The sequence below is a fragment of the Lissotriton helveticus genome, chromosome 5_1 (genome assembly GCF_964261635.1).
Source record: "Lissotriton helveticus chromosome 5_1, aLisHel1.1, whole genome shotgun sequence".
Taxonomy (NCBI): Eukaryota; Metazoa; Chordata; class Amphibia; order Caudata; family Salamandridae; genus Lissotriton; species Lissotriton helveticus.
Genome location: NC_136065.1, coordinates 770,410,470 through 770,425,272, shown reverse-complemented (window position 1 = coordinate 770,425,272; position 14,803 = coordinate 770,410,470). Strand labels below are relative to the sequence as shown.

General features: G+C 43.9%; 1 protein-coding gene across 1 annotated transcript in view; it reads right to left on the bottom strand.

Annotated features, from left to right (window-relative positions):
* COL13A1 (collagen type XIII alpha 1 chain) overlaps positions 1-14,803 on the bottom strand; it is a 396,595-nt gene that overhangs the window by 256,058 nt on the left and 125,734 nt on the right. Inside the window, exons 12-13 of the mRNA XM_078643241.1 lie at positions 12,693-12,719; positions 2,903-2,965 (exon numbers count right to left, since the gene is read on the bottom strand). Of these exons, the coding sequence (XP_078499367.1) occupies positions 2,903-2,965; positions 12,693-12,719 (90 nt within the window). The remainder of the gene's footprint in view (positions 1-2,902; positions 2,966-12,692; positions 12,720-14,803) is intronic.

Genomic DNA, 14,803 nt, shown 5'->3' with positions numbered 1-14,803 from the left:
CTGTTTTGTGAAATTGCCAGCAACCTCCATTAAACAGTGCCTACTACAAACCTCGTGTGGCGGCTTCAAATTGGGTGCCTGCAAACGTGTGGATATATATATATATATATATATATGTGTGTGTGTGTGTATATATATATTTTATATATATATATATATATATATATATATATATATGTGTTTCTGTATTTATAATGTGTACATATATATATTTTTTTATTTTATTTTTTATTTTAACTTAAGTATTATTAGGATTTTCATTCTCATTTTCACTTAATTGTTGCAGGGTCAGTGTATCTGAAAGTATCTTCTCACTTAAGGGTCTTCACACACTCAGATTCAATTGATGCTGTTAGTATACGGAGTGCAATTAAAGCCCTTCATTAATGGGCTCAACATACTGTGTTACTATTCAGATTTGCCTTATACAGTTAACCTCACTAGAGTTGGCAACTACAGATTCGTCAAGCTGTAAATCACCAAAATGTCTCTATTAGATATAACGTGCTATTTGCACCCCAAGGCATACTTAGACACTGGTCTTATTATCTGTCAGAGTAGGTGAAGAACACACGAGTTGGGGTGTGTGTGCGTATTCTACTACACGGTTCTCTCTGCTTATATTTTCCTTTCTAATTTATTTTCTTTATTTTATCTTTGCAACCAGTAACATTACTGTTTGCTTTGTTTAAAATTTATTTTGAGTGGTAACAACTTGCTTTTTGTTTAATATTTGTACGATTGCGATTAAGTCATACACCTGAATTTAATGAATGTATTTGTGTTAAAATTGTGTAATTTACAATGTTTCTACGATGTGGATACACTGTGCTTCCTTGAATACAGAACTCTTCTATGTGTAGGCAGGCAACGCTGTTGCCATGACAATTTGCTCGGGGAGAGCTTTTAAGGTTTTTGTGTTAATGGCGACCGTTATGTGAACAAGGCGGCAAGACCGCCGAAACGCGTCATGGTTTATCTTGTTAAATAAATCTTTTTGTGTTCTGCACCCACGGAGTCAGAGCCTGTTTCTGGAGGAGGGCGAAGCGGGATTGGACACACACCGTGTTCACAAATGTTCAAAACATGAAAACATGAAAACCACAAGCCGTGTGATCATTGCAGGTCACATTTGAATGAGCTGCAGCATTTCGGGGAACACACTTCCCTCTGCTTAAGGGACAGAAGATTTCCCGGCACCACAGATTAAGATCTACTTAACAGTGCAAATAAGTGACAATACAAAAAGGACAATGCGAATGATGCTGATGTTGTAAACGGAGTTCCACAAGCGAATACCCTTGTTTCAGCTAATAGAAAGTACTGTAGCACATGTATTCTTCACTCTCTGTATTCACCCTCTGAGAACTCGTTCTCATCTAGATTTCCCTAAAAAAAAAGAATTGGTGAATATTCCGTCCACAACCACGTGGAGAAACATATAGATGAACAGGTTTTGTTTTATGAGATTTTCTTTTCAAGCTTTAATATATACTGAAAGCACCATATTCTTGGTTTCACAAAAAAAATGTATTAATGTGCAATGAGACGGATGAACTGTATAGCTTCTGTATTATGATGTAGAATGCCAGCACATGGTGGGCGAGGGTGCATATATGTATGTATGATGGTATGGAAGTTTATTTAACAGTCCCATACATGTCTTCGAGCAGGACGCCTGCACGACCATTTCCAAAATGGCTTACATGTAGCATGCAGACGTACCTGTAGATCCGGAGTGGACTATGTGAGGTACATTTATCAACGTCCCCTTGGCGCAACATTCAGGAATGGCACTTTGAGCCAAGAGGAAGCATTAACATTGCACCTGGCGTAGCAGCTCAGCATAGCCTCAGATCAGCTGGTGCTGTCAGAACCAATCAGTCCAGCTCCGTCTTTTAATGGCCCACCCTATCTGCTGCATTCTTCTAGGAGAGGTAGACGTGGGCAGCAAAGGGCTGGTAAGTGTATTTTAATTGGGACCTGGCACTGCAAGCTACTAGTTTTTCCAACGCTTCATGTCAGCAGTATCTTAAAGTTCAGTCCCCTAGTCCAGCAAACTGTATTTCATTAGCAACATGCAGATCCAAGATGTTAGCATTGACGGTAGTGAAACCCTTTCTGAAGATATTAATGTGGGTAGTTGGCATTCGCCAATAGATAGATGGTCCTTGACAAATGGTTGGGATTTGAGTCCTGGATTTGAGGTTAGTGGCAGGTGTGTTGGCAGGGCACTTTCAGTGCCTATTTGTAAGGTCTGAATGCAGGATTTAATGAATCTCCTTTCCAATAGTGAGCAGTGGCACTTGTTTTCAGTTCTGTGCTGCCTTTAACGGGACAGCTTCTGCACTGGTTCCGAAGAAAGCTAGCATTGTGAGCCAAAGAGCACCGCCATGTTTGTCCATTTGAAGTAAAGCTTTGGGAAATACAGCTATCGTATTCGTTATGAGCACACAAGGAAAAGTGACGTCTATTCAAAATAATGATGCTTGCAAACTCATTAAAGATTCACATTTGAGACAGGCTAGAATACCCTCTGTTGGGAGCATGACATTATATTAAAAATAGGAAAGGTGTTTCGATACTTTCTTCCTTGTGCACAAATCACGCATATTACACGAAAGGCATTCACGATACACATGCGCATACAATAAGCAAACGAAATCTGAACCCAAGGCATGCACGACGCCTGTGTGTGCACACGAAACGAGAAAAGAATTTGTGAGTGTAAATTATACTAGAAGCGAAGGCGTCCCAAGTATGCACGGACACATGTACAAAGCGAGCAGCCGTCCAGCGGTATGCAATCTATAAAAGGAACTCACTCTCGGAAGCATGCAGAGCAGGCAGGCAGAGGCAAAGAATAACTACGGTAGCGCAGCAGGGTCAGCGTTAGCGTTACCTTCGCGCCCGCCTGTCCGGGGAGGCCTGCTACACCAGGTAAACCTGCCTCACCCTCCTCGCCCTGAGAGAGAAAAGAAGAGAAAAGGCATGCTGACGGTGTAAGCGGCAGTGCTCCCAGAAACAGCAGCAATTAAGAAGGACTACTGAACCAAAGGAAAATCTGCCTAAGCAGATATACAAGAAAAAAAACTCAGAGGGAGATGTACTTCATTTACGCAGTGTTTGCGTCACCAAATCAGCGCAAAATCTTTTTTTTTCGATTTACTTTCCAGCGCTAAACTTGTTTAGCAATGGAAATAACGTGATAGTAACGCAAAGCAGCACATAGCACTGCTTTACATTACTTAGCGCCAAGGGGGCGTATCATGGGTGGAGTATGGGCTTTCCCATGCAACTCCCCAAGGATTCTGACCCTAAACTTAACCTACTAAATAAAGTAGACCGGGTTTAACGTCAGAGAACTCTGCTCCTTTGAAGCAGTTGCAAGGAAGGTCTAAGGCTTTCATTTCTCCTTCCTTTTCCGACTTTGTACATGTGCTGCACTGTACAGCACACATACAAAGAGCGAAAATAGTTCCTTCCAGTACAAAACCTATGCTACACTCATGGAGACACCCTTGCACCATGGCGCAATGGTGTCTCTGTGGCGCACGGCAGCTGATTTCAGCACCGGGACTTGGGAAAGGAAAGAAGAGAGCATTATTTCAGCAAATTTGGTGCTCTCCTCCTCTCTCCTTACCATGCAGCACAGCCAGCGGCGTAACACAGGCCCCGCTGCCCCCGCAGCCCCCACAGTGCGGCAGGGGGGAGGGCGCAAGCTCCAGATGGCTCCCTCAACCGAGTAATATAGTCAGAGAGGTCCTGTGTCTGGGGGTGGCTCCTCCAAGTACCTCGCAGGGGGGGCCCCTCTAGTTTCGTTAAGCCAGTGAGCACAGCATTTGTGGCTGCTGCACTTGAGTCAAAGTTAACTGGTGTATAATATCAACTGCGCCATGTAAGTACAGCTAGCTAAAATGCTAGTGGATATATTCCCGAGCAAATAACACTAAGGTTTGAATGGGTAGATGATTAATACATAGTAAATGGAGCTATATAATTTTCAAAAATATATCCAGCATTCATCGCAAGAGAGTTATGCACCTGTCTTGCACATAAACAAAATATAACACTACAAGGCTGCAAATTACCTTATTTCGATGGCTTAAAAAAAATGTAAATCTTATCTTGAAGGTAAGAATTTTCATATTCAAACAACCACAAGCATCTTTAGATGCAAAATATCTGTGGGTGATTTATTTGAAGATCCAAGTGCTGGCGACTCCTCTATGTGTGTCCCTCTTAGTCATGAATATTGACACACATACTTTGGAGTTTGAATAGCACTTAATTAGGTAAGGTATTAATATATGTATGTAGTATTTATATAGCCCAAACCTAGCTAAAAGGTAGCAAAGTGCTGTACATAGTCCCTACATGTGTGAATTCATTATTATCTCAACAAATTGTATTCTGTGTTTCAGTTTAGATTCCTTCATCTTTCGAGTGAATTACAATTAGCTTACTTACCAATGTATCACTTTATCTGTAGGGTGAGAGTAGCCTATGTATACACTTTTTCTGACTTATTCTGAAAATAAGCATTTTACAACCATAAAGCTTGGTGGTACAGTACAATGTGCCCCCTTCCAAAATCTATCTTTTCAATTAATTGAATTGTAGCTTTTGGATACCTTTAAGGACTGACCAATTTTTAAACTATCCTTTTACCACCTTATACCACAATATTGTGGTAGAAAAATGCTCATATGTTTTCTTCTGGGTATGTTTCACATGGAATTGAGATTACCTGTGTTTCTATTATATGCTGATCCTAATATAAGGCGAGCTATAGCTGTTACTTAACTTTTCCATTCAATTTTTACTCTGCAACATGACTTGCATAGTGTTAAAATGTTTTTATAAAGCACATGTTTGCTATTATCACAGCCTCTAAGTGTTGTTGGATATCGCAGGATGTAGAGTGTCATCTGCAGGTTACGGGTTTCCGTACTCTGGCAGTCTCAACAAGGGTGCTGTTATTGCAATCTTCCCCCCATCACTCGGATAAGCATGTTCTATTGGAACTGTGTTCAGTTATTGTGGATATGCCTATGAGCAAACCAACCATGGAGTTAGGTCTTGAAATCTTCTGTAACACATGTGTAAGTGTGTTACATTTATCATGTGCTCCTCTGTTGAATGCATCACTTTGGTGGAACCATTAAGTGGAGAGAGAAGGTCATTCAACCTTCTCCCAACACCAATATAAATGTGTTCACTGATCATATATATGTTCAATCTATAGCTATCAGTCAAGTACTAATATTGTTAGTTGCAATTTATTTTTGTGGCCTCCCCAGGCAGAATGAACCTCTGACTCCTTTCAATATTTAGTTGCAAAAGGCTGAGTAGAACAAATCACTCAGATGCATAGTCCATGTGTAAACACAGCGTTCGGGGGTGCTAGTTACCCTACCTTTGCTTGTCTGCATATTAACTTGTGTATGAACAACTTGGTGGTTAATCCTGTATTTCACCAAGAGCCAGTGTGTGACTTCAGTGTGGCTCTAGTGTGCTTGTAACTTTCGGCCTGTTGGTGTGGTGTTCTTTGTAACCTGTCAGCATAAGGAGACTAGTGTAGACATGAAATAGAATCCAGGCATGCTAGTATTGGGAATACAATTGGGTTCTTGGTTTCTAGTAGGGAATGGTCTTTTGTAACTTGAACAGGTGGGAATTGGTACAAGTGACTAACAGTTTAATGTGGGTTGAGAGGAGAGGTCCCACTCAGATACAATAAGCAAAGTCTTACTGTTTGAATTTGCCTGTTGTGCCCAAACAAAAGGACTTAGTCTCTCAGAAATGCAACTGCAAGGCTCTGGTACCTAATAGCAGAAACTCTGTTTCTGATAATTGTATGTGTGTATGTATGCAGTCATACCAAAATATGATAATTTGAGGAATTTGAACATTTCCTCCATTCAGTATAGAAGTAATTGAAGTTTGATAATGGCCTATTGTCATTAGACAAATAGTGAGTGCGAGGGGCTGATTGAAATAATAGAAAATGCGAAAAAGGAGTGGGGGGACATATCTCTTGGCAATTCAGAAGATGGTGGAGGGTCGCTATATTACATCTGATATATCAAATGACAAAAATAATACTTGTACTGCATCATTAACCACTATATTTCTAAGGTATAGAATTATCTTGACAAGATAGTGGTAGGCAACGTAGTGGATGCAATATTTTTGTAGTTGGATGTTGTTGATCTCAATAGACATACAATCATCACCATGACTGGATGATTCAGATGTGGCAACTCGGCTTTGCAGCTAACTAGAATAAGGATAAAACAGAGCCTCACATCAATTCTCACAGGCAATTAAGTATGATGTGGTGGTCTATTATGCCATACGCTAACACAAACCTGTGACTGCAGGAAGTTGCTCACTCAACGCACAAAATTGGTGTCCTTATTTTGGCTAGTGTTGTGTTGGTAGCTCTTTTTGAGTTTGTATCCAGAACACAGGCCATAGAATAGGCTAGGCTGGTTTGTACATTTCTGCAGCTATGGTTATAATGCTATATACTATTATCCTGTAGAAGATTAACTGTTTGATGGCTTAGTAATTGAATGGGCCCTTTCAGTGCACTGAGGGTTCTTTTTTTGTCATAAACTTTTTTTTGTGGTTTTATATACATACAGCAAAACAATTGTTATATGGGTTTCCCGCCTCTGTTAATATTAGGTATGAAGGCAAAAGGTACATTACCTCCTCGTCCGTCTTCCTCGCCACAGTAATTAACAGTGAGCATTCTGCTCCTACAGAAACTCCAAGTAAAAAGCTACATACTAGTCTCCCTATCCCTCCAATATGGCCCCCAGTGGCAACCACCAATCAGATAAAAGGACACAAAAGTCCCAACACGACCTGTTTTTTTGTTACTGCACTACTCTGAGTGCTGTTCGTGTTCCTGTTGTTCAGGTAAGTTGGGGGCCGCGGTCCTGCTTTAGCGTACTCTGGTGCCCTGTTTCATGAAGGGGGGGGAGTTGTTGTTTGTACATTTATTGTTTGTACATTTGTGTTTGGCCGATGGCTGTCCTGACTTCTCCCCCCCCTTCTTGGCCACCTCCTTGTCCTGCTCTAGCGGACTTCAGGAGTTGCCCTGCTTCTATATTTTCTTCCAGGGCACTGTGGTTGTGCTCCCGCCGAGTCCTGCTTAGGGGACTCGGCGGGTCTCCCATAATTTTTACCTACACGGGTCCTGTTCTAGCGGACCTTCTTTTTTGTGATTCCGTCTGGGGGCCCTGTCTCGTTCGGTTTTAACCGAGTCCTGCTTTGTTCGGAGGCCCCCCTCCTTTCTCATGGTGTCCGGTTCATCCTTCGTCCTGCTGGGCTGCGAACGTGTTGTTCAGACGACATGGGGGTGTGGCCGATTCTGTTACCATACTTTTCGACGCATGGTTTACTGCGCTGGTTATGGGGAACCCTGATGGTGGCGTTTTGTTATAGGCCTGCCGATGGCCGTCCTGATGCATTTTTTGTGGTTTCCATGATGATGTGACACTTTTTGAGCGTTCTGGCGCCTGGATGTTCATTCTTGTTTGGGCGATTCCGGGGACCAGTGCTGTGTTGGTTTCCTCTTCCACAGAGGTTTTCTTCTGGCTCGATGGACACTGTTCCTTCCCTGCACTTCCTCCCACATATGGTTCAGGGTGCTGTGTCTGTGGCTTTGCCTGATGGGGACTCTGTTACTCCCTCTCATGTGGGTCAGATGTGTCCCTGGTCCCTCCCGTAGCTCTGTTGAGTCTAGGGAAAGGGTCTTATGGTCGTTTTTGTGCAGTGGTCGGTTCTTGGAGGTGTCCTTCTGCACATTCGCTTCGGCCTATTGTTTCCAGGTTCTGTGGTTGCTGTAGTGGCCACATTTTTTTTTAGCCGTCTCGGTTAATTGAGCCGGGGTCTTGCCACTCCACTTATCTGACTTGTTGGTGTTAACATCTGTATGATATGTTGTTGATTGGAATTACTTTTCCAGGTTTTTCATGACAAGGGTCTTACTGTTGTATTTCCAGCCTTGGTGGAGGTGAATTCTGTGACATTTTCTCTGTCGGACCCGGTTGATATTGGGGTTTGTGTGGCAGTGTATTCGCACTTTGCCGGATCCACTTTTTCTGTTTGGTACTGCTGCATATTTCCTTGCCTAACGGTCATTGTAGGGGTCTTCCTGTTGTTGACTGTGTTGTTGGCTCTGGGCGTGGATGTTTCTCCCGCTCTCACCCTGATGGTTCTACAGGTGCGGACCCTTTCTGTCGTTTCTTTTCCTTCCTTGCCGGCTGCCGCATCTGTGGAGGGGTTGTCTGTTTCGGTTCATCGCATGTTGTGGTGGCGATCTGGGGGACAGTTACTGCATTCTAGTACTCCCTTGGAGGAATTGGTCGGTAATTCTACACTTGGTCCTGCTCTTCAGTGGCAGGCTCGTCCGTCCCTTCGCTCCTTCATCTGTCGAATTCCGGTTCCCTGCCTCCCCTTCCTGGTATTCTACTCCCTCCTGTTATTGCCATGGTTAATCCGGGAGTGGGTCCTGTGAGGGGTTGACTGTCTCTCCTTGTGGTCAACTGGATTTGCCTTGGGTTTGTACTGTCTCCCCAGTCTGTTAGGGTCGCTCCTTACCCCAGGGATGCTCTATGTTTGGGGCTCTTTTGATTGCGGTCCGTTCCTTAATGGGATATGGCGCTGTCATTCGATGACTGTGGATCAGCGGGGCTGGGAGTGTACTCCATTTTCTTCCTGGTGGAGTATCACACCGGGGTCCTCTGACAAGTAGTGGTTCTGAACTGGTTGTTTTGGTTTGTTGCTCCCGGCCAGTTTGTGTGGGTGTCCTTGCGGATATACCTGCCTCTGTTCATTCTTTGGGTTTCTGGATTCCTTAGGCTTGCTGGATGCTTCTCTACGTGTCCCTGTCTTTCTGATGTTTCTCTGCCTCTGTGTGATGGGTTTTCAATTTCAGTTCCAGATATTACCCGTTGATCTGTGTTCCTCCCATCGTGTCTTTACTTTGGCTATTATAGAGGTTTCCTCTGGACCCTCTGGTTGGGCATTTGCATGGGAGGGGGATTGAGTTCTTTCCTTCCTGGGTGATTTGTTGTTTTCTGGCATATGGCCATTCCGTCCTGAATGCGCCTGTTCTCTTCTGAATTGAGTAGTTGGGCATCCTCTTCTTTCTCTTGATGATGCTCCATGTCCAGGAGGTTTGCAGGGTCCTGGTAGGGTCACGGATTTCTGCTGACTCGGCGGATGTCCTCGCTGGTTCCTTCTCCGGTTCTGATGCACATTGGGGCTCACTTCAGGTCTCCGTTGGGTTTTGTGCTCATGCCTCATGCACGGTTCTTGTCTATGATGTCGATGATCCGGTCACTGTTGTCGGGGTCTCACCCTCCTATATGGCTTTGGTTGGGAGTCCAGGGTCTGTTGTTATCCTCCCCTTGATGGTTCCTTGGGCTTGTCTCCATTTGTCTCCTAAGGTGAACCATATTTTGTCTCCTTGACGCCCTGTGGTCGGTTTTGATCAGGGGGTTCCTGTGTCAGCCCAGGTGTGGGTTGTTTTAGATTGGTGACTGGACGTCTGTCTTCTATCCTGGAGTCATCCTTTCTGATTGTTCCCTCTCGCTTGGTCACTACTTATGCCTGCCGGTTGGGCTGGCTTGCTACTCTGGTAGTTCTTCTGTGCAGGGCGAGTGTTCGCAGACTCTGATGTCTTGTCCTCCTTTATTTCCGGGTACTGAAGGCTGTTCAGTTGGGTGTCTTGGATTTTCCTACCCTGCTGGGGGGGTCTCCATGTTATGGTCCGGAGGGCTACCTGGTAGTCATATCTTACATCAATAATCGTGGGGTTGCAGTGTTCGTTCCCTCTGTTGCCTCATTCGCCTGATTTGTTCTTGGGCTGAGTCGAGCTTAGCGTCTCTGTCAGCGATTGATTTCCCAGGACTGGGGTTTGTTGTTGCTGACTGTCTCGGCAGAGTCTTTCCCTCCATTAGATCTTTGTACCTGACCCGATTGCTGTTCCGGTCTTTGCAATGGATGTTTGACTGTCCGGTGGTGGACTTGTTTGAGTCTATGGACATTGCCATGGTCCGTTGTTTCTGCATGATTATACCTTGTCCAGCTGCATGGACGGTAGATGCAATGTCCTTCCTGTGGCCGTGGAGCCTGTTGTTTGCTTTTCGGCCTATTCTCCTGATTCTGGCTGTATTGCAGTTGCTCAGGTGGGTGAGGGCTTTGGTTCTTCAGGTGGTCCCGGGTTATTGCCGCCTCCCGTGGTTCCCTCTCTTGTTTGAGTTGGTGGTGCGTCCGGGTTGGTTGTTCCCATTGATTCCACCTTCTTGGTGGGCCCTCTGGTTCCTCTTCCGGTGTTCAGTTCCATGAGTCTGCAGGCTTGGCTCTAGGTAAGGAATCTCTGATTCATGGTGGTTGTTCTGTGGAGGTTGCAGGTCTTATTCAACGGTCCAGGCGTCCCTCGACTTTGTAGTTGTACGCTGTACGGTGGGACGACTTTGCTGCTTGGTGTCTTCGCCATGGTTGGTCTGTTGGCTCTTTGGATCCTGCTCGTGTGCTGGATTTCTTTTTAAGGAGTGTTTTGAATTGAGCTTGGCCCTTTCGACCCTCCGTGCACAGTGGGCTGCCATTCGGGCTTTTAATGGGCTCCCTTTTGTGTCTGTGGAGCCCTTGGTAGCTCGTCCTTTTTGGTCTCTTGCCCTTTAGCATCCTCACCCGATGCTTTCTCCTCCCCTGTGGGTCCTTCCATTGGTATTGAGGGCATTGCAGTTGGTTCCTTTTGTGCTTTTGGAGTGGGTGGAGTTGGTTTCTGGTAGCCATTGTTTCTGCCAGGCGTGTTGGGGAGTTGGGTGCCCTCCTACGATCTGCTCCTTTTTTTACGGATTCTGGATGGTAGGGTGGCTTTACATGCTCATCCTACTTTTGTCCCTAGGGTGGCCTCGTTCTTTCACCATTCTCCTGAGGTTGTCCTCCTGTGTTCTTTCCTATTCCTTCTTCCCCGGAGGAACCTCTGTTACATCTTTTGGATATTAGGCGCGCATTGGTCGTTTATTTGGCCCGCACCTCTTCCTTTTGTAAGGTGGTCATCTTATTTGTGACTTTTGGTCTGGCTTGACAGGGGCAGAGGCGGTCTCTTTCCACTCTCCGTCGGTGGGTTAAGGGGGCTGTTCTTTTGGCGTATGTTGCTCTCTCTGTGGTTCCCTCTCATCCGGTTCAGGGGCGTTCTACTAGATCTGTTGCTGTTTCATGGGCCGCCTTTACAGGTGTTTCCATGGTGGATATTTACAGGGCGGCCACTTGGTCTTTGCCTCATACCTTCATGTCTCATTACCGGCTTGAGGTTGGGGGTGGGGCTTCTGTGGCTTTTGCATCTTCAGTCCGCGGTTCTGTGACTTTGCGAGAGGTGTATCCCTTTCCGTTATTGTCATTAAAGAATGTGTTTTTCTAATGCATTACTTGTGTGGGTTGTGTTCCTTACATGAAGCTGTACTTGCTTTGGTATCGGCTCACTGTTAATTACTGTGGCGAGGAAGACAGAAGAGGAGGTAATGCCCCGGTTACTTACCTGTAATCTTCATTACTCCGAGTCCTAGTCTTCCTCGCCACATTATAGTTTCCCTTCCCTCCCGGCCCTCTTAGTGGCTTCATGTCTACGGCTTTGTTTTTCAGGTCGTGTTGGGTCTTTTGTGTCCTTTTATCTGATTGGTGGTTGCCACTGGGCTCCATATTGGAGGGATAGGGAGACTAGTATGTAGCTTTTTACTTGGAGTTTCTGTAGGAGCAGAATGCTCACTGTTAATTACTGTGGCGAGGAAGACTAGGACTCGGAGTAATGAAGATTACCGGTAAGTAACCGGGTCATTTTCGGCGGGTCCCCCTGTGCTGGCTATAGTTTGAGGTTAGGATCAAGATAGGAAAGTACAGGATAGCTAGGAATAAGTGTAGGAGAAGGATAGGACAGGCATATATCTAACTATACCGTTCCGACTTGAGTAGGGATAATTATTGACTGACTCACTGGCTCACGGACCAGTCCATTGAGCAGTGCTGCAATAAGGTGTTTAACTATCTTGGGGTAAGTGAGATAAACCATTTGGTAAACATAGTGCTGAGTAGGTTTCTCATAATAGATTTGTAACTTTGATTGATTTCATGGCTTTAAAAATGTTTTGTGACTGGAAGACATATAGAAGGACAGTGACATATTGGGTTTAAAAAATGCACGAGAGGAGCTGGAATATGTATCACTATTGTTCGTTATGACCTTTTTGACTTTGTTCTGTGGAACATATCTGAAGATGTTCACAATGCTGTTACACTTTAATGCACTGTGTTTTCAGAACTACCTTCCCTCTAACAGCTATTTTCCCTTTCGCCCTAAGAATTAAGACTTTTATTCTCTCCTTACAGGAGACAGTGGACGAGCCCGTGTGGGCGTGGCTAGCTGTATGGTATTAGTAGTGAATTGCCAAATAAGAAAACACCTACTATTAGTCTGTGGATTCGAATCCTAGCTATTATCTGTGCCGCAGGTGCGGCCACACCGAGGCCCAGGGTTGTAATGGGCTCACTGCGGCCAAATGATGCCTCGGCCGAAGAAAGACACATCATCCATCATTTCAGCCACAGGTTTCAGAAAAGCAGAGATGTACAAAAGAAGCATTCTCGAACAGTTATGAGATTTTCCTTACCTTTGGTCCTGGAAGCCCAGGTAAGCCCTGCAAGAATAAAAACAGATTTGTGTTTCGCCAATGTAAATCTCAATTTACACATTCCACTGCCCTTCTTTTAATTGCCCGCCATTTATTTAAAGTCTGGAGAACAATGGTTGCTTTAGATTCAAAGTGTATCCTGTAAAAAAAAACTCTCTGCCTTTCTTTTGTAGAAAGCATGCTGATTTTTCCATAAAACCATCAACTGGCTTTCCCCATGTCAGAATCTCAGTCTCGCCATAAAGCTTCATTTTGAAAGCACCTCGCTCTCACAACAGTCACCCTAAGGGAAGAGGAAACTGCAACTCTGCTTTCTTCATTGTCCTGCTGTTTGTCCCATTACAGTGTTAAAATAACAACGTGCACTCACTCCATCTGCCTCTCTCCTGCTCACTCCATCTCTCTCTCCTCTGCTTAGTCTCCCAGGAAAAAGGAAAACAGTCTGGAATTTGGGACCAAGCCTGTCTTTTTTTTCTTCTCTGCACTTGAAAATATTTAAGTAATAGTTTGATTATTTTTCTATGGTATACACTGCGATAATAGGCTTATTGTAAAGACCAGACCTTTGGTTTTCTGTTTTATTCGTTAGCGGTGTGACTTGAAACTCAGGTGTGTTTATTTAACCTTCTCGAAATTACTTTTCTGCCATCTGATTCTTCAGGACTCCGAGACCGGCAGTTACGTTTTACCGGGTACTATTCTTGTTCGTTACGGTTTTTAATTAATACATACCAAAATAGGGGAAAACAATTGTCATTATCTGTCTGTGTGTTTAATACACTCTTTCTAAGGGTATCTTACAAATACCAAACTAAGAATAGTAAAAACGTGATAAATTGAATATGCAATAATGGGTAATTCACTGAGTGAAAATAACAGGCAATGAGCAAATTCTGTACCTACATTAATTAATTGATTTACACAACAGGAGCAAATTAATTGCCTCTGTTCTCCCCTTCTGCCTGTTCTCTAGCCTGATGTTACCGGGGATTGCAATGGGGAAAACTTAAATCAATTTCCTTATTTTTTTAAATCAATCCTGAAAAAGGAACACCCTCCACTGGTATCGCACATTTTGGTAAATACTGAGGTAAATCAAACTTGTTTTCACCTGGTTAAAATGCTAATGTTTTGTGTGCTTCACACATATTTCCTTAAACATATTACACCATGCACAATTTACACATTGCACACAGATGTTTGTGAATGACCCCAAACAAATTTATATTTTTGAAGATGAATTAAGCCACTGGTGATCAAAGAATGAATGGACAAACATACACACGCCTTTCAGAGCAGTAAATACCTCGTGACTATTGCAGAATGCTAAGGAGTTAATGCACTCTATTCCATTTACATTTGTGTAGCACTTAAAGCAAAAAGTATCATTGTACTAGGGATATTTTGGGGTAAATGGGCATCTGCCAAACCTAGGTCCTGATTTAGAGTTTGGTGGATGAGAATTCTGTCCAAACATGACCGATATCACGTCTGCCATATTACAAGAGCCATCAGAGATAATGCACTTCTAATAAGGTGGACGGGATATTGCCCCGTTGGTGACTGAGTAACCCGTCTGGAAACCTCTAAATCAGCCCTTTAGTTTTCTTTTCTCGGTATGGCACCTAACATCCTAGCACATCAGAATATGGAAGGGCATATAGCAATACCAAGGCAGTTAAAATAAATCATTAGTGCCCATATGCATTTCCTAGTCAACTTATTGTGATTACACTGAGTGCTAGGCAGGTTTGGGATGGTTTGGTGGGTGGTGGCAAAACTAGCAAGAGGAACTCATGTCATCGGAACTAGACAGACGCCTGCTGCAGGGATTAATGTATGAAAAAAGAAAACATTCCAGGATCTAAAGATTTTCCTAGAAGTTTTCCACTGGCTCTTGCCGAATATTGGGGTTGCCGAACACCACGGGTGACTAGTCTTAATTCTATCTCACGGTTCTTTCTACCACCACCTTACATTTATTATCTCTTCATCTCGCTCTTAAAAGTTATTTCTCAATCCTGCATTCTCCTCTTGCCATTGGTTTGCTCTCTTTCTTCTTCTTTGGCCATTTGCTTCCTTTCTTTCGT